General features: G+C 36.7%; 1 protein-coding gene across 4 annotated transcripts in view; it reads left to right on the top strand.

The window, feature by feature from the left end:
- The window catches only part of DYM (dymeclin), a 386,034-nt gene that overhangs the window by 153,573 nt on the left and 208,887 nt on the right, over nucleotides 1-23,574 (top strand). For all 4 annotated transcript variants that reach the window (XM_082355416.1, XM_082355413.1, XM_082355415.1 and 1 more), the window contains exons 12-13: nucleotides 19,128-19,241; nucleotides 20,221-20,315. In XM_082355416.1, coding sequence (XP_082211542.1) covers nucleotides 19,128-19,241; nucleotides 20,221-20,315 — 209 coding nt within the window. The remainder of the gene's footprint in view (nucleotides 1-19,127; nucleotides 19,242-20,220; nucleotides 20,316-23,574) is intronic.

Consider the following 23,574-nt stretch of genomic DNA (forward strand, 5'->3'; position numbering starts at 1 on the left):
GCACAGTGGGGCTTCCCCTAGGTCTGTAATATTCTTTTCACTTCAACAGCAGCAAAAACAAAAGTAAAAAGTAACCACACAAAACTTTGAACCATATCTGACCAAAATATTAAGATTTGACATAATTTAACAGTGGATATACTTTTTATTATATTATTTTCTATACTTTTTTGTATCTTTATTATGTTTGGTAATTAAAACAATTTTAAGTTAGCACAGGATTTTGCATTAAAATTAAATTTTACTGACTGCCAAAACAGGGATGGTAAGATAGGTAAGTCATTAGATTCAGTTAACATTCAAGTCCATTCCATAAGAATTTCAGGATATTCTAGATGACATTCAGGTGTTTAAACAAATTGTTCTTTTTCTCTAGAGTCTAACTTTCGTGTTGATCTGTTTACTTTTATCCTTTTCCTTTTTATGTGTAATAGTAAAAATGAGTAAGTCAAGTGTTTTTACAAAGTTCTGTACATGGTATCATCCACTGTGGACCTAGCTGTCTATGAAATATATTCTGGTATCTTATTCTGGTTAGAATTATCATTTCTTAATACCCAGTGATGCTGAGCATTTTTCATGCACTTTTCATGTGCTTATATATTTGCTTTTGTGAAGTATTTTCCAAGTTTTTCCCCATTGTTTTAAATTATACTTCTTATTTTGAAATAATTGTAGTTGTAAGAAAAATTCAGAGAGATCCCATGTACCTTTTACCTGTTTTCACTCAGTGACAGCTATAATTGCAAAACAGTAGTATAGTATCTCAACCAAGACATTGACTTTGAAATAGTCACGATTCAGAGCATTTCCATCACCATGGAGATGTCCCTCATGTTGCCTTGTTTAGCCATACCTCCTTTTTTAAAAATTGGATTTTTGTCTTACTATTGACTTGTAAGGCTTCTTTATATATTCTGAATCACGTGGATTTTTTTCCAGTCTGTAAATATAGTGAATTATATACTGATTAATTTTTGAATATTAAATCAACCTTGCATTCATGGGATAAACTGCGCTTGGCCATGATGTAGTATCCTTTTATATATATTTTCATATACAATTTGGTTAAGTTTTGAGCTTTGATACTTTGTGTATTTCAAGGTATTTGTACACTTCTTCTAAGGTATTGCATTCATTGTCATTAGTTGTTCATAATACATTCTTATTACCTTTTTTTTAAACTTATTACCTTTTAATATCTGTAATGGCCATAGAGATGTTACCTTTCTCAATCTTGGTATTGGAATGTGTGTCTTTTCTCTCTTATTCTTCATCTATCTGGCTAGAGGTTTCTCTTCTCTTCTCCTTTCTTTTTTCCCTCTCCTTCTCCCTCCCTTCCTTTCTCCCTTTCTTCCTTCCCTCTGTTAAAATCTTTTCAAAGGACCAACTTTTGATTCCATTGAATTTTCTCAATTTTTAAAAATGTCATTAATGTCTGCTCTTTATTTCCTTCTGCTTGCTTAAGCTTTACTTGTTCTTTATTTTTTTCAATTCTTTAGGTAGAAGCTTAGATCTTTGATTTTATATCTTTCTGCTTTTCTATTACAAGCAAAATATATGAAAGCTAGTAAGATTGATAAATCCCTAGAAAGATGATCAAGAAAAAAAGCTACAAACATTTATTATTGAGAGTGCGAGTGCATAAGAGGAGATCAGAAAAGGTTCCACAGATATTTAAAAATCCTCAGAGGATACTATTGATACAAGTAATTTTATACCATAAGATTTAAATGTTACATGAAATGGACACACCCCCTCCCCCTCTAGAAAAAACTTAAGCAAAGCTCACAAAAGGAACAGAAAATCAAAATAATTGTTTATTTTAAAGAAATTGACTTTGTAATGTAAAATCATCCTAAATAGAAAATTGTAGGCACAGATGATTTTTTACCTATGAATTCTTCTGAAAATTGAAGGAAAAAATAACACCAGTCTTACAGAAGCTCATCTAGATGGTAGAAAAAAGGGAAATCTTTCCAACTCATTTTAGGAGGCCAACATAATCTTGATACCAAATGTAACAAAATTTGAATAAGGAAAATTGCAGGCACGTGTCATTTATGCAAATAGACGGGAAAGTAGAAACAAAATATAAACTGAACCACAATATGTGAAATGATAACATGTCATAATCAAGGTGGATTTATTCAGGAATGAAAGGTTGGCTTAACATTTGGAAAACAATGAATGTAATTCATCATTTTAACAGAATAAAGGAGAACTGTCAAATGATAAATCTAAATAGATACCAAGAAAGTATTGTGTAAAATTCAGTCTCTTTATTCTTTAAAAAAAAATAAGCAAACAAACAAAAAACAAAACTTAATGAATCAGGAGGAAAATTTCTTAATCTGATGAAGGGTATCTACCAAAAGAAGTAATAAACAACGGTGTTAAGCATCATATCTAGTGATAAAATGTTAAAAGTCTTCATTCTGAGATCATGAACAAGTCAAGGATATCTGCTAACAATACTCTACTGAACATGTGATTGGAGGTCTATTCAGTGTATTATGGAAAGAAAAAACTAAAATACGTAATACTAGAAAGGAAATAAAACTTTTTTCAGATGATATGATTGTTTAGATAGAAAATTCAAAGAAATCTATATATAAAATGTTAGAGTTAGTGAGTTTAGTAAGATTGGTGGGTGTAAGATCAATCTTAAAAAAATTGTATTTCTTGGCGTCCCTGGTGACGCAGTGGTTGAGAATCTGCCTGCCAATGCAGGGGACACGGGTTTGAGCCCTGGTCTGGGAAGATCCCACATGCCGTGGAGCAACTAGGCCCGTGAGCCACAATTTACTGAGCCTGCGCGTCTGGATCCTGTGCTCCGCAACAAGAGAGGCCACGACAGTGAGAGGCCTGTGCACCGCGATGAAGAGTGGCCCCCACTTGCCGCAACTAGAGAAAGCCCTCGCACAGAAACGAAGACCCAACACAGCCATAAATAAATAAATAAATAAATCCAAAAGTTAAAAAAAAAAAATTGTATTTCTCGTACCAGCAATAAGTTGAATATGGATTTTTTAAAAGATACCTTTTACAATAGCATCATAAAATATCAAATACCTTAGAATAAATGTGGTGAAAGATGTGTATGATCTCTACTTAGAAAATTCTAAAACATTGAGAAAGATTAAAGAAAACTGAAATAAATGTAGACTTTTATGTTAATGCATTAGAAATATTAGTATTGCAAGGATCTCTTTACCCCTATATTGATATATATATTTAGTGAAATTCCCCTCTTCCAAGTATTTTTCTTTTGAATGTGAGAGTGTAAATGTATGTGTAAATTCTACAATTTACTTAGAAGTGAAAAGTGCCAAGAATAGCTGAGATGCCCTTGTAGAAGAGGAACAAAGTAGGAGGACTTGATCTACGGATATGAGAACTCTATATGTGAACACAGCTTGTTTCAGAGGTTGCCACAGAGAAAGGTCTTTTCATTAAATGGTAAGTTATCCATATGGGGAAAAAATGAACTTGATCCCCTACTCACTCCATACACAAAAACCAATTTCTGATGAATTCTAGATGTTAATATAAGGAACAAAACAGTAAAGCTTCTGGAAGATAATGGAGGAGAATATCTTCATGGCCTGGGGACAAGGAAAGATTCTCAAACAGGCCTCAGCAAGCATTAGCAATAAAAGAAAAGTTTAATAAACCAAACTAGATTAAAATTTAAAATTTATTTATCAAAAAAATACTAGTAAGAGAATGAAAAATCAAGCCAGATAATGGAAGAAGATATTGCTATATATATATATATATTACTCACAAATGGCTTATATTTAACATATATAATGAACGCCTACAAACCAGTAAGAAAAAGACACAGTAATAAAATGAACAACAGGCTTGAAGAAGCACTTCAAAAAGGACAGTATCTAAATGGTCAATAAACATATTAAAAAGTGTTTTAAAAACTTCATTTGTAATTAGGGAATTGCAGATTAAAGCCACAATGAGGTACCAGTATACACCTACCAGAATGACTAAAATTAAAAAGGATGATGATACCTAATATTGGGTAGGATGAGGAGCTGCTGGTGGGGTTTTAAATTGTTACAACTCCTTTGGTAAACTCACTGTCATTTTCTACCTAATTTGAACATATATATCCAAACACCCAGCAATTCTACTAGGTATATATGCAAAGAAATGCATGTACATATATACCAAGAGACATGCAGAAGATTATATGTTACAGCAAAGTGTCATGATTATGCTAATTAGTCTTAAGATACTAGTTTCATTAAGAAATATATAAAAATCCCATAGCGCATAAAGCTTTTGAGCACTTGGGTACCATGCAAGTGTAATTGCTGATCATATGTAATTAAAGTAGAATAACTATCCTTCAAACCAGGTTGAACATGAAAAATAAAGTAAAATAATAAACAAGCTGAGAAATTTGAAATTTCTTATGTACTAATACAATCGAAAGTATCTTTCATGTTGAATATATGTGTTCAACTTGTTCTAAATTGGTAAATTTTCATATTAAACCCAAATACTGTAATGTGCAAAATTACTACCTGCTTCACTTTCTATTTCTAATAAGAAAAAAAGTCACTTCTTGCATATCACTATTATTCTACTGATTGCTGTGGTATTCATATCAAATTTTCAATTGACAGATAGTGAATTATTCTAATTCATTCATACCTGTCATCATTACCATCAGCAACAATAGTCTATTGAAGGAGTTCAGCAAAGTATGGCCGGCAGGCCAGCTGCTTGTTTTTTGTAAATAAAACTTTATTGTAGAACAGCCACAACTATTTGTTAATGTACTCTCCACAGCTGCTCTCAAGTGACAACAGTAGAGTCTAGTCATGGGTGACAGAGACTATCTGGCCTGCAAGCCTAAAATATTTAGTATATTTAGTCTTTTAAGAAAGAAACTGCCAACTCTAAAGAGTATAGAAAAGACAAGTGCAAAAAGTAGCTGTTATCATTAATCTGACAGAGGAGGAGGAAGGAATTTAGAAATTTAAAGGAAGCTTCCCCATATACACCCAAAGCTGAGGGCCAGATCTCTGAGGAAGAGGACCTGGTTGTCCCAGGAATATGCAGTTTGCCAGTAGTGAAGAAACTTGTCAGAGGATGTGGGCCAAAGTGGAACTGTGAAGGTCACTTGGGTAAACATTACAAGGTCCACCATGCTGATCTGTTGTTGGCTACTGCATGGAAAACACTACATTGAAGAAGGGAAGAAAGAGCTTTCCTCTTGCTCTGATGTTGAGGTGTCCTTCCAAATGTCCTCTATTGATAAAACTTAACATCAAGACAGCCAACAAAGGAGAAATGTCTACAGTGTTCAGCTTTGGTATCACAAAGCAGGACAAAGAAGTGTGGATTTCGAATTGAGAAGCAATACTGACACAAATGTAGTCACAAAGCTTATAAATCTAATATTGTAAAATGGAATAAAGCAAGATAGGAAAAAGAGTATGTCTGTCAATACCAAGTATTGCAGGAATGCAAGGATGGTTTCATATTAGAAAATATCTTAATGTAATTTATTAATTTAAGAGTAAAAAAACCATATAATCATCTCAACAGATGCAGGAAGAGCATTGGATAAAAGTCAGTACTTACTTATGATTTTAAAAAACCTTAACAAAATAAGGGTAGAAAACAAATTCCTTGTCTCAACAGAAAATATCTACCAAAACCTATAGTTAAGTATTATATTTGATTGGGGAATTTTGAAAGTCTTCCCTTGAAAGTCAGAACAAAGTGTGTATGCCCTTTATTACCACTTCTCCTCAATGTTGTACCGGAATTCTAAGCAGGTCCTTAGGACTAGAACAAGCTATAAATGATTTAAAAATTAAAAAGAAAGGAAATCTAAATGACAGTATTTGCAGACGTTATGACTGACTACATAGAAAATTCAAGACTCTAATATTAGAACTGTTAGGAAAGTTGAACAAATTTTCTGGGTCAGAAATCAGTATACAAAATAAATACTATATCTGCATACCAGTAACAAAAGACTTCAAAATGTGATATAGAGATGCTACTTACAATGGCAATAAAACTACAGTGAAACCCAGGAATTAATCTAAAAGGAGTACAATATTTTAACGGCATAAATTACCTAAATGAAAGATATTAAATATAGCTTAATAAATGGAGAAAGATACCATGTTCACAGATGGGAAGACTCAGTGTCATAAAGTTGTTAATTTTGCCTCCAAATTAATCGCTATGTTCATCTGATGAGAATCTCAGCAGTTTTTTGTGAGACTTGAGAAGCTAATCCCAGAAATCGAAGGGAAAAGCAAAAAGCCTAGAAAGTTTTTGAAGCAATTCATTGTGGAGTTACTCACCCTACCAGATAGACTAGTTATAAAACTTTAGTACTTAAGATTGTGTTTTATTAACAAGGGAATAGAAAATAAATAAATGGAAAAGAACTTAGTCCAGAAACTACACACTCAAATAGGGAAACATGAAGTGTGACAGAAGTGATAGATAAATTGTGCTGAGATTGAGAACATGGCTCATCCAAATTGAAAAAGTAAAATTAGATTATCTTGCCCCACATACAAAGAAGAATTCCACTTGGATTAATAAGACCTAGATGTGAAAAGCTGCATTTTAAAATCTTCAAAGAGAAATTAAAGGGTAATATTACTATGAACTTGAGAAAGGAATTTCTTAAGCATAAAATGTATAAACCATGAATGAAAAGATTAATAAGTTTGACTACATTAAAATGAATGAATTTCATTAAAATGAAAATTTTCAGTGTTAGAGCAAGTAAAAACAACATGCAGACAGGAAGACAGGGTTAGCATTTTTATTTATTTTTAAAATAAATTTATTTTTTATTTATTTATTTTTGGCTGCGTTGGGTCTTTGTTGCTGTGCGCAGGCTTTCTCTAGATGCAGTGAGCGGGGGCTACTCTTCGTTGTTGTCCGTGGGCTTCTCATTGCGGTGGCTTCTCTTGTTGCGGAGCACAGGTGCTAGGTGCGCAGAGTTCAGTAGTTGTGGCACGCGGTCTCTAGAGCGCAGGCTCAGTAGTTGTGGCGGACGGGCATAGTTGCTCCGCGGCATGTGGAATCTTCCCGGACCAGGGCTCGAACCCATATCCACTACATTGGCAGGCGGATTCTTAACCACTGTGCCACCAGGGAAGTACCAGCATTTTTAATTTATAAAGAATCCTTATAATCAGGTACAAAAACAAAGTATTGCTCGAATAATGGGCAAAGTAATAGAAAAACAGAATAAAAAACCTGAATGACCAGTAAGCATTATTATTTTATTATTATTTTTTTTAAAGAAGTTTTTTATTTCGTTTTGGCCATGCTGCGAGGCCTGTGGGATCTTAGTTCACTGACCAGGGATTGAACCCCGGCCCTCAACCCAGGCGACTGGCAGTGAAAGTGCAGAGTCCTAACCGCTGTACTTCTGGGGAATTTCCCCAGTAAGCATTTTTAAAGGATGCTCAACCTGATGATTCTTAGGGATCATGCTAATTAAGATATATTCTGTACTCATCAGATTGGCAAAAATTACGAGATCTCACATATCAGGTGAGAATACAGAGAAAGAGGACTCTCATATACTGGTAGTGACAGTATAAACTGGTAGAACCACTTTTGAGAGGAATTTGGCCTCTCACATTCCTCAAATTACCTGCAGAAGTAAATACTCTACCTCTCAGCAATTCCATTTCCTGGTTTGAGTCCTAGGAAAAACTTTTCCATAGATTCACAAGAGCACATTTGAAGCAGTGTTCATTGTAGGATTGTTTGTAGTGTTCAAAAATTGCAAGCACCTGATAACATAAATGAAATACTGCAGAGGAGCTAGGAGCTACAGTGAATGAAATAGAACTATATGTATTGACAATAATAAATTCAAAAATATTCATGGTAATGAAGTACCAAATTTAAGAGAGTGTTGTCAGAGGTTAGAGGGTCAGGGAGGAGTAGCTGGGGGACTTTAGGTGCTTCAAAAGCAAAAATATTAACATTTGCTAAAACTGGATGATGGATACAGTGGTGTTCTCTATACCAGGCTATTCAGTTGAACTTTCTGTGTTGATAGAAATCTTCTGTAACTGCACTGTCTGATATGGCAGCACTTGAAATCTGGCCAGTGTGACTGAGGGATTGAATTTTTAATTTTATTAAATTTGAATTTAAATCCCCACTTGTGGCTGGTGCTGCTGTGTTGCTCTGTGCTTTTTAGTTAATACTGATCAAAACATACATTTTTTTTTTTTAACATCTTTACTGGAGTATAATTGCTTTACAATAGTGTCTTAGTTTCTGCTGTATAACAAAGTGAGTCAGCTTTACGTATACATATATCCCCATATCCCCTCCCTCTTGTGTCTCCCCCCCACCATCCCTATCCTACCCCTCTAGGTGGTCACAAAGCAAGAAGCTGATCTCCCTGTGCTATGAGCTGCTTCCCACTAGCTATCTATTTTACACTTGGTAGTGTATATATATCCATGCCACTTTCTCACTTCGTCCCAGCTTACCCTTCCCCTTCGCTGTGTCCTCAAGTCCATTCTCTATGTCTGTGTCTTTATTCCTGTCCCACCCCTAGGTTCTTCAGAACCATTTTTTTCTTTTTTTAGATTCCATATATATGTGTTAGCATATGGTATTTGTTTTTCTCTTTCTGACTTACTCCACTCTGTATGACAGACTCTAGGTCCATCCACCTCACTAAAATAACTCAATTTTGTTTCTTTTTATGGCTGAGTAATATTCCATTGTGTATACATGCCAGATCTTCTTTATCCATTCATCTGTCGATGGACACTTAGGTTGCTTCCAAGACATGGCTGTTGTAAATAGTGCTTCAATGAACATTGTGGTCCATGACTCTCTTTGAATTATGGTTTCCTCAGGGTATATGCCCAGTAGTGGGATTGCTGGGTCATATGGTAGTTCTATTTCTAGTTTTATAAGGAACCTCCATACTGTTCTCCATAGTGGCTGTATCAATGTACCTTCCCACCAACAGTGCAAGAGGGTTCCCTTTTCTTCACACCCTCTCCAGCATTTATTGTTTGTAGATTTTTTGATGATGGCCATTCTGACTGGTGTGAGGTGATACCTCATTGTAGTTTTGATTTGCATTTCTCTAATGATTAGTGATGTTGAGCATCCTTTCATGTGTTTGTTGGCAATCTGTATATCTTCTTTGGAGAAATGTCTGTTTAGGTCTTCTGCCCATTTTTGGATCGGGTTGTTTGTTTTTTTGATATTGAGCTACATGAGCTGCTTGTAAATTTTGGAGATTAATCCTTTGTCAGTTGCTTCATTTGCAAATATTTTCTCCCATTCTAAGGGTTGTCTTTTCATCTTGCTTATGGTTTCCTTTGCTGTGCAAAAGCTTTTAAGTTTAATTAAGTCCCATTTATTTTTTTTTTGTTTTTATTTCCATTTCTCTAGGAGGTGGGTCAAAACGGATCTTGCTGTGATTTATGCCATAGAGTGTTCTGCCTATGTTTTCCTCTAAGAGTTTTATCGTGTCTCGCCTTACATTTAGGTCTTTAATCCATTTTGAGTTTATTTTTGTATACGGTGTTAGGGAGTGTTCTAATTTCATTCTTTTACATACAGCTGTCCAGTTTTCCCAGCACCACTTATTGAAGAGGCTGTCTTTTCTCCATTGTATATTCTTGTCTCCTTTATCAAAGATAAGGTGACCATATGTGTGTGGGTTTATCTCTGGGCTTTCTATCCTATTCCATTGATCTATATTTCTGTTTTTGTGCCAGTACCATACTGTCTTGATTACTGTAGCTTTGTAGTATAGTCTGAAGTCAGGGAGCCTCATTTCTCCAGCTCCATTTTTCTTTCTCAAGATTGCTGTGACTATTAGGGGTCTTTTGTGTTTCCATACAAATTGTGAAATTTTTTGTTCTAGTTCTGTGAAAAATGCCATTGGTAGTTTGGTATGGATTGCATTGCATCTGTAGATCACCTTGGGTAGTATAGTCATTTTCACAGTGTTGATTCTTCCAATCCAAGAACATGGTATTTCTCTCCATCTGTTTGTATCATCTTTAATTTCCTTCACCAGTGTTTTATAGTTTTCTGTATACAGGTCTTTTGTATCCTTAGGTAGGTTTATTTCTAGGTATTTTATTCTTTTTGTTGCAATGGTAAATGGGAGCGTTTCCTTAATTTCTCTTTCAGATTTTTCATCATTAGTGTATAGGAATGCAAGCGATTTCATTGGCTAGCTCTAGTAGTTTTCTGGTAGCATCTTTAGGATTCTCTATGTTTAGTCTCATGCCATCTGCAAACAGTGACAGTTTTACTTCTTCTTTTCCAATTTGGATTCCTTTTGTTTCTTTATCTTCTCTGATTGCTGTGGCTAAAACATCCAAAACTATGCTGAATAATAGTGGTAAGAGTGAGCAACCTTGTCGTGTTCCTGATCTTAGTGGAAATGGTTTCAGGTTTTCACCTTTGAGAATGATGTTGGCTGTGGGTTTGTCATTCATGGCCTCTATTTTGTTGAGGTAAGTTTCCTCTGTGCCCACTTTCTGAAGGGTTTTTATCATAAATGGGTGTTGAATTTTATCAAAAGATTTTTCTACATCTATTGAGATGATCATATGGTTTTTATCCTTCAATTTGTTAACATGGTGTATCACATTGATTGATTTGCGTATATTGAAGAATCCTTGCATTCCTGGGATAAACCCCACTTGATCATGGTGTATGATCCTTTTAATGTGCTGTTGGATTCTGTTTGCTAGTATTTTGTTGATGATTTTTGCATCTATATTGATCAGTGACATTGGCCTGTAGTTTTCTTTTTTTGTGACATCTTAGTCCGGTATCAGGGTGATGGTGGCCTCGTAGAATGAGTTTGGGAGTGTTTCTCCCTCTGCTATATTTTGGAAGAGTTTGAGAAGGATAGGTGTTAGCTCTTCTCTAAATGTTTGATAGAATTCGCTTGTGTAGCCATCTGGTCCTGGGCTTTTGTTTGTTGGAAGATTTTTAATCACAGTTTCAATTTCAGTGCTTGTGATTGGTCTACTTATTTTTTCTATTTCTTCCTGGTTCAGTCTTGGAAGGTTGTGTTTTTCTAAGAATTTGTCCATTTCTTCCAGGTTTTCCATTTTATTGGCATATAGTTGCTTCTAGTAATCCTTCATGATTCTTTGTATTTCTGCAGTGTCAGTTGTTACTTCTCCTTTTTCATTTCTAATTCTGTTGGTTTGTCTTTTCCCTTTTTTTCTTGTTGAGCCTGGCAATGTTTTATCAATTTTGTTTATCTTCTCAATGAATCAGCTTTTAGTTTTATTGATCTTCACTATTGTTTCCTTCATTTCTTTTTCATTTATTTGTGATCTGATCTTTATGATTTTTTTCCTTCTGCTAACTTTGAGGGTTTTTTGTTCTTCTTTCTCTAATTGCTTTAGGTGTAAGTTTAGGTTGTTTACTTGAGATGTTTCTTGTTTCTTGAGGTAGGATTGTATTGCTATAAACTTCCCTCTTAGAACTGCTTTTGTTGCATCCCATAGGTTTTGGGTCGTTGTGTTTTCATTGTCATTTGTTTCTAGGTATTTTTTGATTTCCTCTTTGATTTCTTCAGTGATCTCTTGGTTATTTAGTAGTGTATTGTTTAGCCTCCATACATATCTTTTTAAAAGGAGGTGCTCAATGGCTTAGTAATTCTGCTTCCTAACAAACTCTTGCCAAAGTGCTTGTGAAGTCACTAAGTACCACACACTGGGTAACGTATAACAGGGATTTTACAGATATTTTTGTTTTCAAAATCTGTGTAATTCCTGACTTTACGTAATTAATGGCCAGATACTACAAGTATGGAGAGTAAGGACTCCCTGGTTTCTGAGTTTAATGTAGTGAGATTTTGGATAATGAGGGTAAGGATCTATATTGTAACACTGATTTTAATAGGGAAAAACCTGGAAATAACCTAAATTTCCGTAATAGAAGAGTGGATAAAAAAATGTGACCTGTTGACGCAAGACTGTACCGTGCTTGGATGGAATGAATTAGAGGTGATTTTCAGCTATTTAACTGTCATGGCATCAAAATCATCCAGTAAAAATGGCTGTTGTCCATATAGTCCTTTGTCCTCTGCTGTACCTTAATTGCCAAACCATGAGGAGGTCCTGGAGGAGTGGCTTGGGGCAGCACCTATTTACTAACTAGTATAGAAGCAGTTCATTAAAAAAACAACTAGTACTATTAGACCTTGGCTTATGTGGTAAACATAATTCTTCTTATATATATATATATATATCAATATAGAGGAGTTGCAAAGACCTATTGAGTGAAAAAATTAGGATGCAAACAAATACTTAAGTGTATCAGTTTACTAGTGCTGCCATAACACACTGGGTGGCTTAAAACAACAGAAATTGCTTGTTACCGTTGTGGAGACTATAAGTCCAAAAGCAAGGTGTCGGCAGGACCATACTCTCTCTGAAAGATGTAGGGGAGTGATTCCTTGCCTCTTTCTCGCCTCTGGTCATCATTCCTTGGTGTTCTTTGGCTTACAGCTGCAACCAGCCTCTGCGTTGGTCTCACATGGCCTTTTCTCATGTACCTGTCTGTCTCTCCTCCTTCTCTTATAAGAACACCAGTCATATAGGATTTAGGGCCCACCCTAATCCAGTGTAATGTCATCTTAACTTGATTGTGTCTACAAAGACCCTATTTCCAAATAAGGTCACATTCACAGGTTTTGGGTGACATGAATTTGGAGGACACTATTCAACCTGATACAGTATAATACTGTTTATGTAAAGTAGAAAATATACAAAGGAATGCTGGTTTTTGGTTGTGTGTGTGTGTTTGTGTGTATACATACAAAGTATTTGAAATGGACGGGAAAGATATATACTGAACTCAAGATAGTGGTTGTCCCTCTTTGGGGGAGTAAAATGAGATTTTCATCTTAAAAAATAAAACATTAACATTAACGTTAAATGTTAATGTTAAAATGTTAATGTCATTTGTGGGAGTATGGAAGTTCATTATTCTTTGTGCTTTTCTATATATATTTAATTTTTTAAAGAGTTGATATTATATAATATGTTACTGTATAATATTCTAGCCTTTGTAACATATGGAAGAGATATATTCAATAAAAACAAATCCTATGGGGGGAAGAAGCTGAAAAGAAGACCTAGAACCACAAACAATTTTCATATACTTTTTTTTTTTTTTTAATTTTATTTATTTATTTATTTGTCTGTTTATTTATGGCTGTGTTTGGTCTTCGTTTCTGTGCGAGGGCTTCCTCTAGCTGCGGCAAGCGGGGGCCACTCTTCATCGCGGTGCGCAGGCCTCTCACTATCGCGGCCTCTCCTGTTGCGGGGCACAGGCTCCAGACACGCAGGCTCAGCAATTGTGGCTCATGGGCCCAGCCGCTCCGCGGCATGTGGGATCCTCCCAGACCAGGGCCCGAACCCGTGTCCCCCGCACCAGCAGGCAGACACTCAACCCCTGCACCACCAGGGAAGCCCCATCTCATATACTTTTTGAAAAGGAAGATATTTTCAAATCCTTGAGGAGTTCCCTTCTACATGTTTGAGTTATTTTGGTGTAAAATGTTAAATGTATGTAATGTGTAATCAAGATGATAACAGTCTACAGCTATTAAACTATATGGATGTTGAATACAAGAGATGAGGAATTGTTTTTATAAGAACCAAATAAATAGGTCAAGAACTACAGCCAGGTTACCAAGAAAATTTTCTGTATGCTGCCTAGTATGCATTAATGTCCCCTGGGAAGCTGTGTGAGCTCTATAGCTAGTTATTTTTAATTTTTCTTAAACACTACCAGAATTTCCAGATAATGACTTATTTTTCACAGGAAGAAAAGACAGACCTTTATGTAAATGCCAAATTGGATTTCTGATTTTCATAGTAGCATCATAAGTTTACTATGTGGATACTCATTAAATATTTGTTGAATGTTAAATGAATAAGACTACTTTTATTCAAAACACTTCTTCCATCCAGTTACATAGTAGACACACACAAGTAAACGTTAAGAACCAGTGACCTTGGTTTCAAATAAGGTGGCTTATGATAATTTATTTCTAAACACAGGAGCCAAGAGAGAGGAGAAACCGAACTATGCTCAAGTGTGTGTGTGCTCAAGTGTGACCTTTTGAAAGACAGAGACTCCTCTCACTAGTAAAGTTGCCTAATGAGTGTCCTGGGTTAGTATTCCCTTGGAGACTTAGAGCAGTGGCCTTAACCTTGTTGGTCTTTACACTTAAAAATAGTTTAGGACACCAAATAATGACTTTATGTGTATTATTGTTCTCTACATTTACTGTATTGGAAATTAAAACTGACATATTTTTAAAATATTTGATTAGTTCATTTAGAAATAATTATTATGATAATAAACCCCATTACATGTTAGCATCAGTAACATATTTTTATGAAAGTAACTATTTTCCACAAACAAAAGTTTAGCAGAAAGTGGCATTGTTTCACATTTTTGCCTTAGATTCTCATGTCTCCTTCTGTATTAAATTTGTTGTGCTATTAGACATGTTATGTAGCCTCTGGAAAGCTGAACTATACACTCACGAGAGAATGAGAGTGGAAAGTAATGTCTTGGTATTATTGTGAAAATAGTTTTGACCTTGAGAATGCTCCAGAAATGTCTCAGGGACCCCTAGAGGTCCCAGGACCACATTTTGAGAACTGCAGCCTTAGAGAGTAAATCAGAGGGACTGAGCATTGCATCATTCCTTTATAAAGATTCAACTGGCAAATCTCATTGTTCTGAGTATTTTCAGCTACTATCATTTGTTTTACACATAGGCTGTCTCTTCTAGTTGATTAAGGTCGTTATTAGTCATGAATAAATGGAAATGCTTAAAGTGTTACATTTTCTACTTCGCAAACAGTACTCAACTACCATGTATTGGGCATTTGTACATGCCATCCTCCGAGTGGAGCCTCCGGCACAGGTCAGGGTTGGGTTATTTGTAATGGCGGATTCTAGGTGACATGGGTCTCTTGTCAAAGAGTTGAACTGCGTAAAAATCTGTTGTGGAGGCACTTATGGGCACTTACATGAAGTTGAAGACAGTATTTCTTTACTTTTTAATGCTTATCTGCTTCCATGCCCCCTTTCTCATTTTTAATATTGTTTGGAATTTGCAGGGAGGCAGACTTAGCAGAGAAATATTCATTTTATCTTAACAAAGAATTAAGGTCAACCATATTATTTAGATTTAATTATATTTTCCTCATTTCATGAATTATAATTGTGGGTTTTTGGGGGGGGGGGTTGTTGTTGTTTAGTAGTCCATATTTTCCTTCCTTGACTTTATCTGGCTGTTATTGTTTTGTTGTTGTCATTACGGTGGTGAGGAGGGGCAGCTAAGCACTTACATGTGTGGTGGTTTGTTTTTTCCCCAGATATAGTGCATGGGTGGTTCATGCTGAGTCTTTGCATACTTAAAAGTCTTCACTTTTCTGTATCCTTGTGTGGTAGCTTCTCTAGATATAGAATTCTAGAATGATAATCTATTCCTCAAAAATTTGTAGACATTGTTCTGTTGTCCTTCAGATATATAGTGTTCAAGATGAGAAATCTTATGTTAGTCTACCTTTCTTTCTTTTGGTGATAACATGTTTCTTCTGTCTAGAAGCCAATAGATTTTGGCATGTTTCTTCTGTCTAGAAGCCAATGGATTTTCTCATATACTGTTGAGTCAGAAATCTTATCAGACTAAATTTTGATTTTTTTTCAATAGTTTTGCTTAAAGTGTTGTAAGTTTCTCTTTCCCTCAAAGAAATTTTCTGTTACTAATTTTTCTTTTTAAAAAAAATTTTTTTAAATAAATTTATTTATTTTATTTATTTATTATTTTTGGCTGCGTTGGGTCTTCGTTGCTGCACGCAGGCTTTCTCTAGTTGCGGCGAGTGTGGGCTCCTCTTCATTGCAGTGTGCAGGCTTCTCATTGCTGTGGCTTCTCTTGTTGCGGAGCATGGGCTCTCGGTGTGTGGGCTTCAGTAGTTGTGGCTCATGGGCTCTAGAGCGCAGGCTCAGTAGTTGTGGCGCACGGGCCTAGGTGCTCTGTGGCATGTGGGATCTTCCCAGACCAAGGCTCGAACCAGTGTCCCCTGCATTGGCAGGCGGATTCTTAACCACTGTGCCACCAGGGAAGCCCTATTACTAATTTTTCTCTTTTGCTTCTACAATTCTCCCTTGGTATCGGCGGGAGATTGGTTCCAGGACCCGCCATGGATACCCAAACCCACAGATTGTCAAGTCCCATAGTTGGCCCTCAGTATCTGCGGATGCAACCTGCGGATACGGAGGGCTGACTGTATACTTACTGAAAAAAATATCCACATATAAATGGACCCGTGCAGTTCAAACCCATGTTGTTCAAGGGTCGATTTTAGTCTATTCCTTCTGGAACTCTTAGGTATATACTGGATCTCCACTTTTCTCTTATATTTTGTCTTTTTGCCTTATACTGCTGTTGTCTGAGGGAACTTCTCAGTTTTGTCTTTCACATCCCAAGTTCTGTTTTCCATAGCGCCCATTCTGCTAATTTCTCTCTCTTTTCTTTTTTTTAAAAATTTTATTTTATTTATTTGGCTGCGTTGGGTCTTCGTTGCTGCACGCGGGCTTTCTCTAGTTGTGGCGAGTGGGAGTTACTCTTCGTTGCGGTACATGGGCTTCTCATTTCAGTGGCTTCTCTTGTTGCGGAGCACGGGCTCTAGGCGCGTGGGCTTCAGTAGTTGTGGCACACGGGGTCAGTAGTTGTGGGTCACGGGCTCTAGAGCGCAGGCTCAGTAGTTGTGGCGCCCAGGCTTAGTTGCTCCACAGCATGTGGGATCTTCCTGGACCAGGGCTCGAACCCGTGTCCCCTGCATTGGCAGGCGGATTCTTAACCACTGCGCCACCAGAGAAGCCCTCCTCTCTCTCTTTTAAGTCTCAGTCATCATATTTTTAATCTTCAGTAGCCTTTCTTCATTCTGTGATTCTCATTTTTCATAGTAGCCTGTTCTTATTTTATGGATACAGTATTCTGTCAACTCTCACCAAAGATACTAATTAGAATTTCAAAAACTTTTCCCCAGCCTCTTAAATTATCTTTGTTTAATTGGGGGTCTGTTTGTTCTGCTTGTTTAGTTTCACATTTATTCATTTTCTTATTATTTGTTTATTTAATAAACTTTTAATTATGAACACATTAAATGTAAACATAATTGGAAAAAAATAGTATAATGAATCCCCATGGATTCATCAACATTCTTCTGTTCTCATTTCATCTACCCACCCCACCCCCTCTGCCTTTTATATTTTGGCTAAAATCTATTTTTTTAATCTTGTAAATCATATATATATATAAAATTTCATTTGTAGATATTTAAGCATGTCACTTTGATAAATATAGGCATAAAAAAATAAACATAATACCATTATCACATCCAACAAAACCAACGATATTTTATTTTATTTATTTTTTTAAATAAATTTATTTTATTTATTTATTTTTGGCTGCATTGTGTCTTCGTTGCTGTGCAGGCTTTCCCTAGTTTCGACGAGCAGGGGCTACTCTTCGTTGCGGTGCCTGCAGCCTTCTCATTGCGGTGGCTTCTTGTGTTGCAGAGCACGGGCTCTAGGTGCGCGGGCTTCAGTAGTTGTGGCACGTGGGCTCAGCATTTGTGGCTCGCGGGCTCTAGAGCACAGGCTCAGTAATTGTGGCTCACGGGCTCTAGAGTGCAGGCTCAGTAGTTGTGGCGCACAGGCTTAGTTGCTCCGCGGCATGTGGGATCTTCCCAGACCAGGGATTGAACCTGTGTCCCCTGCATTGGCAGGCAGATTCTTAACCACTGTGCCACCAGGGAAGCCCAACAATATTTTTAAAATACCTACTAATATTCAGTTTTCTCTCAATTATCTTTAAAATGTCTTCCTTGAGTTGGTTGGTTTGAATGAGTTTCCAAAGCATTTAGTTCTTGACTGTTATCTGTAACAGTCTCTTCCTCTCCCACCTTATTACACCATTTATTTTTTGTAGAAACTGACTTATTTGTTTAGTAGAATTTCATACATTTGGCTTTGGCTGATTATATCATTGTGTTATTTATCATGTTCTTCTGTCCTCTGTATTTCATGTATGCTGGCAATTAGAACAGAGGCTTGATTAGGTTCACCGTATCTTTTTCACTGTTGGATTTCTCTACTTTTTGGTGGCTTCTTGTCCATTCATAGTTATAAATGAAAGTCTAGATTCACTTATTTTAAAAGGTGGTGAGACCCCCTTTGGAAGGTGTGAATGATGGAGGTCTCCTGTGCTCTACAGGGGGGCTTATCTTCTCAGTGGAGAGGGCGGGAATCAGCCAGAAGTCTTGTCCTTTTTCAGGCATGGATGGAAAGAATGTGGCTCATTGGCTTCATGCGTCAAGGAGAAAAGAAGTAGTGTGACCTCGATGGAAGAGAACGAGGAGTTCTGGTGCCAGATAAGCCTGTTGGTTTTTGTGCATTTTGCCTCCTTCTTTGTGGCAACCCAGCCTTGGCTGCTGTGCTGCCCAGTTTTTCTGTCTCTGATGCCCATGTTACAAGCCTGTGGAACTCGCCAACTGAAGCTAGACAGTTTTTGCTTACCAAGGCCTGGAGGTGAGCACCAGAGCTGGAGCAGAGCATGGGCACATCTCTTCTTGAAGATCTTGGCTTATTTGCATTCTTGGCCTCTCCTTGACCCAAGGGTAGAGATTTTCTGTGGTTGTTACGATAGCTCCACTTTTTCAAGAGACTCCTCGGTTTTCTTATTTTTGCTTTCAAACTACTGACCTCTGATGGTTTTTCTGTCAGACATGTTCTATGTGCCATACCTTTTTAAATATAGCTCCTTTTTGTCTACTAATGATAGCATCGTCTGTTTTTTTTTTCTTTTACATTTAAGAAGGAAGAAGAAGAAAATACATCAGCACAGTTTCACTATCTTGAACTGAAATTCTCACAGTTTACTTTTATATACTGTTTAACTCACCTTCAGAGCAAAGCCACAGCTTGTCAGAAATTGTAGACATGGATAATCCCTTTTTCCCTAAAGCAATCATATTTACTTAAACTTTTCTTCCCTATTACAGATGTTAAAAAATATTACTTGGTATTCAGAACGGGTTTTAACTGAAATTTCACTGGGGAGTCTCCTGATACTGGTTGTAATAAGAACTATTCAGTACAACATGACAAGGACACGAGTAAGTATTCCGTAGCTATTTTTCTACCTTTATACATACAGTACGATGAAGACTATAGTTTAAAGCAATCTCAATATTTAGAGTGCTAACGTTCTCATGGAATATGGTGGAAAAATATAGACCAACATATAGTTACTGTATTATGATCCTAAGGTAATGTTTAAAGTGTCTGCTTCTTAATATTTCATAGATGGTATGATCAGAGATATTTTACATGTAATAGAAAATAAGCAGTGGAGCACATTTAGATAAAAGATGTTGTATGTCTTTGCTGGACTGATAAAACTGATTTACCTTTTAAAAGTAGCAACAGCAAACTGTAAGAAGATACAAGCACAAGAAAATATGAATTCAGATGGGAAAGAAATGGAGAAAAAGAGAATACTTTAAAGAGTAAAAGGAAAATTTCAACTAGATTGTATTTGCTATGCCTGGGAGCAAATTTCAGTTCCAGTCACTAGAGAAGCAATATACAGAATTCATAGCTTAGAGAAGTGGTCAAATTTACTGCACCATTTTCAGTTATGCCCCTCTGGGAAGCTAACATAGGTTAGCCTTTCCACAATCTTTTATCTGAAACTCTTGGAGCCACATATGTTTTAGCACGGAGAATCTTTTGATTTTAGGAAGATAATTATAGTTTGTGTGCTACACTATACGTAACCATGAGGTTCTGGAGCCGTGCACTGTAACTAAACATTAATATTTCTGCAGCAAAATAGTTCAGTATTCTCCAGGGTGGGCTTAATGAAGACCATAAATAGCATCATTATCTTCTGTGCCAGATGTTGGTTCCAAACTAGCGGTGAAAAAACTTTGGATTTTCAGTGCTTTATGGATTTTGGAATTAGAGAAAACAGACTGTGGATCTGCACTTTCTAAAATCAGTGACAATTGAGTTTACATTTGCTTCTAGTTAACCTTGCTTAAAATGTCGAGAAGACTCGATGTATGTTTTAAACTTGTTGTTTTCTGACAGGACAAGTACCTTCACACAAATTGTTTGGCAGCTTTAGCAAATATGTCGGCACAGTTTCGTTCTCTCCATCAGTATGCTGCCCAGAGGATCATCAGGTAAATATGAGCTTTAAAAGAAATGCTGATTTTTGCCTTTTAGCTGGCCTATTGAAAAGGATACTGTGGTGGTCCCTTTTAAAATGCTTTCTGCAAGGAATATCACATTTTCCTACTTATTTTTTATCACCTTCTTGTCTGGCTGAAAATACCTTGTTCTGCTTTGTTTTCTAACCCAAGGTTTTCTATCAAAGTTAATTGTATTTGCTTTCAACCTTTTTATAAAATCTAGTTTTAAGATTTGTGTGTTAGCCTTTTACAGCAGAGCAGGTCTATGTCTTAGTAATGCAAACTAAATCTTAAATCACTTATTTGCTGAGCGTTTTATAGAGCATCACTCTACCCTTTTCAAAAGCAGTTATCTGTTTTAGAGAATTCTTTCCATGGCAGTTAACCATTGTATTAGTTTCCCAATGCTGCTGTAACAAATTACCACAAATTAATGGCTTAAAGCAACACAAATTTATTATACAATTCTGTAGGTTAGAAGTTCAGCAGGGGTCTTACCAGGCTAGAATCAAGATGTCAGTAGGGCTGCATTCCCTTCTGGAGGCTCTAGAGGAGAGTCTCTTTCCTTGCCTTTTCCAGCTGCTAGAAGCTGCCCACATTCCTTGGCTCATGGCCCCTTCCTTTCCTTTCAAAGCCAGCAACAGTAGGTTGTTGAGTTCTCCTCACGTCTTATCACTCTGACTTCCTCTTCTACTGTGAGGATCCTTGTGAATGCCTTGGCCCTACCTGAATAATCCAGGATGATCTTCCCATTTCAAAGTCCTTAGCTGAATCACAACCACAGCAGAGTCCCGTTTGCCATGGAAGGTAACATATTCATAGGTTCATGGAAGTTAGGATGTGGATATTTTGGGGGAGCCATTATTCTGCCTGTCAGAACATCACCAGAAACTCCCGTCCCTTACCTGTTCTTTGCCAAAGGCACAATCTTTAAGGTTAGGAAAGCTAATTAACAAATGAATGAATGACTGTCATTTGCAGGATTTAACAAATATGGTTACTTTTTGGTCTTCAGGTGGGTGCTCAGTATTGCCCTAGCAGCTCTCAAGTAGAACATTTTTTATGTAGTCAGTGACATTAGATCGTTTCTTTTAATTCTTGCTTTTGGGGCAATGCAGCTCTGATAATTAGTTGTTGTCTTCCAGTCATTGATGGTTATCACAACTCCATATCACTTTTAAACTCTGATCTCACTTTCCATCCTTTGGTTAGAGACATTTATTGACCTGGGCTCATTTTTAACAATCAGTTAGAATTAACTTACGTTCTTAGTCTGTTTATTTATCCTCAGAATTTAGCACAGGATATTTTCCTTTGACTCACTGTTTACTTTAATCATACATTATTTTGGATGTGTTTGTTTGTTTGTTTGTACTTGAGAGATTGTCCAGTTGACTGACTTTGGACTAACTCGGACTTCGTGATTGAAAGTAAACATGGTGTCTCCTCATACCTCAGATTCTTCCAGGTGTTCTGAAGAGCCTTTAGTTTCTAAAAATTGACCTTTGTCACCATGCTTTATTTCAGCATGACAGATGTAATGATATCTGTTCTGCTTCATGTTCTATTTTTCTTTGTGTGTATGTGGAGTTTTATAATGGTTTTAGGAAGATTTCATAACAAAATTTTCCTCAACTGATATATAAACATTTGGACTGTTCAATATGAAAATGCCAGATGAACTGGTTCAGAATTTAAGTTCTGATAAAATGATTCAAGTAAGATTAAATAAAAATTTTCTAGGTGTCAGAGTTGGAAAAAATGCAAATAAAGCATTGTGCCCAATTTTCTGTGATGACTGAAGTAGAAAACCAATAGTATTTGGAGAAATAAGAAATGTGATTTGGATTTGTGATTTGAGACTATTTAGATCAAGTTTATCATCATTAAGGAATAATGCTTTACTTCAATTTTATTGGAGCTTTTTTTTTTTTTAATACATTTATTTATTTATTTATTTATTTATTTTTGGCTGTGTTGGGTCTTCGTTTCTGTGCGTGGGCTTCCTCTAGTTGCGGCGAGTGGGGGCCACTCTTCATCGCGGTGTGCGGGCCTCTCACTATCGTGGCCTCTCTTGTTGCGGAGCACAGGCTCCAGACGCGCTCAGTAGTTGTGGCTCACCGGCCCAGTTGCTCCGCGGCATGTGGGATCTTCCCAGACCAGGCCTCGAACCCGTGTCCCCTACATTGGCAGGTGGATTCTCAACCACTGCACCACCAGGGAAGCCCTATTGGAGCTTTATTTAGCATTTAGTGAGGAACTGTGTTATGCAGTGCAGGGAATATCAAAATTAGTTATAAAAATTCCTACCCTTACATAGCTTGTAATTCAGTAGCCGAGATAAGGCAAAGACCAACATATGTCATACCTAGCAGAATGTAGTAAATATTAGAATGAAAGAAAAATTCCTGTGGTGAGGGCAAGTGGTTGGTTCAGAGAATGGTGAGGTCACATCTCATTGAGAAATCAGGCAAGGTGAGTAGAGAGAGACGGCTCTAGAGACTGGCCTGATAGGGGAAAGCATCAACCAAACAAACCAAAACAAAACAAGAGGGGGTGTGGTGAGAGAGCATGGTTTATATTTAGAAAATAACCAGTCCATTCAGTTGGCATGTTGTGGACCAGTACAGGGATTATAGGAGAGAAGCCTGAAAGAACCAGCTGGGGCCTCCTTGTGGAGGGGCTAAGCTGTTAGATCCACAGTTTAGGATAATGGAAAGAATAGAAAGAAAAGAAGGTGTCACCTTTTCTACCGACAAAAAAGAAAATGTCAGTGAATGAGTTGTAAATGGATTTGAAAAGAAATACTTTAATGTAAATGCCTGGAGTTACCAGCTTCAGCAGATAATATTGGTCTGTTGTTTGTCACACTGAGGGCCGTGCAGTTCGCAAAGTTCCCCAGTACTGCTGGTGCTTCTGGTCCAAGCGCCACAGTGGAGTAGCCAGTGTGGACCAGAGCATCGCATCATGCAGGAGGGAGCTTGTTAGAAATGCAGAGCGTTGGCCTGGTTTCAGATCTGCTGAATCAGAATCTTCCATTTTAACAAGATCCCTGAAAGATTTGTACATGCATTAAAGTTGAGAAAGTACTTTGAGTTTGGGCCTGGAAATCAAGATTAATAAACACTTAGAGAACACTCGTGTTGAATTGGAAGTGGGGACCCGCGTTTTTGTATCTTGAGGAAACTCATTTTCTACTAAATGTTTGTGTTTAGGGTATAAAATTGTAAAGTATAATAAGGAATGCATA

This window comes from Balaenoptera borealis (genome assembly GCF_965194805.1).
Source record: "Balaenoptera borealis genome assembly, chromosome: 14".
Lineage (NCBI taxonomy): Eukaryota > Metazoa > Chordata > Mammalia > Artiodactyla > Balaenopteridae > Balaenoptera > Balaenoptera borealis.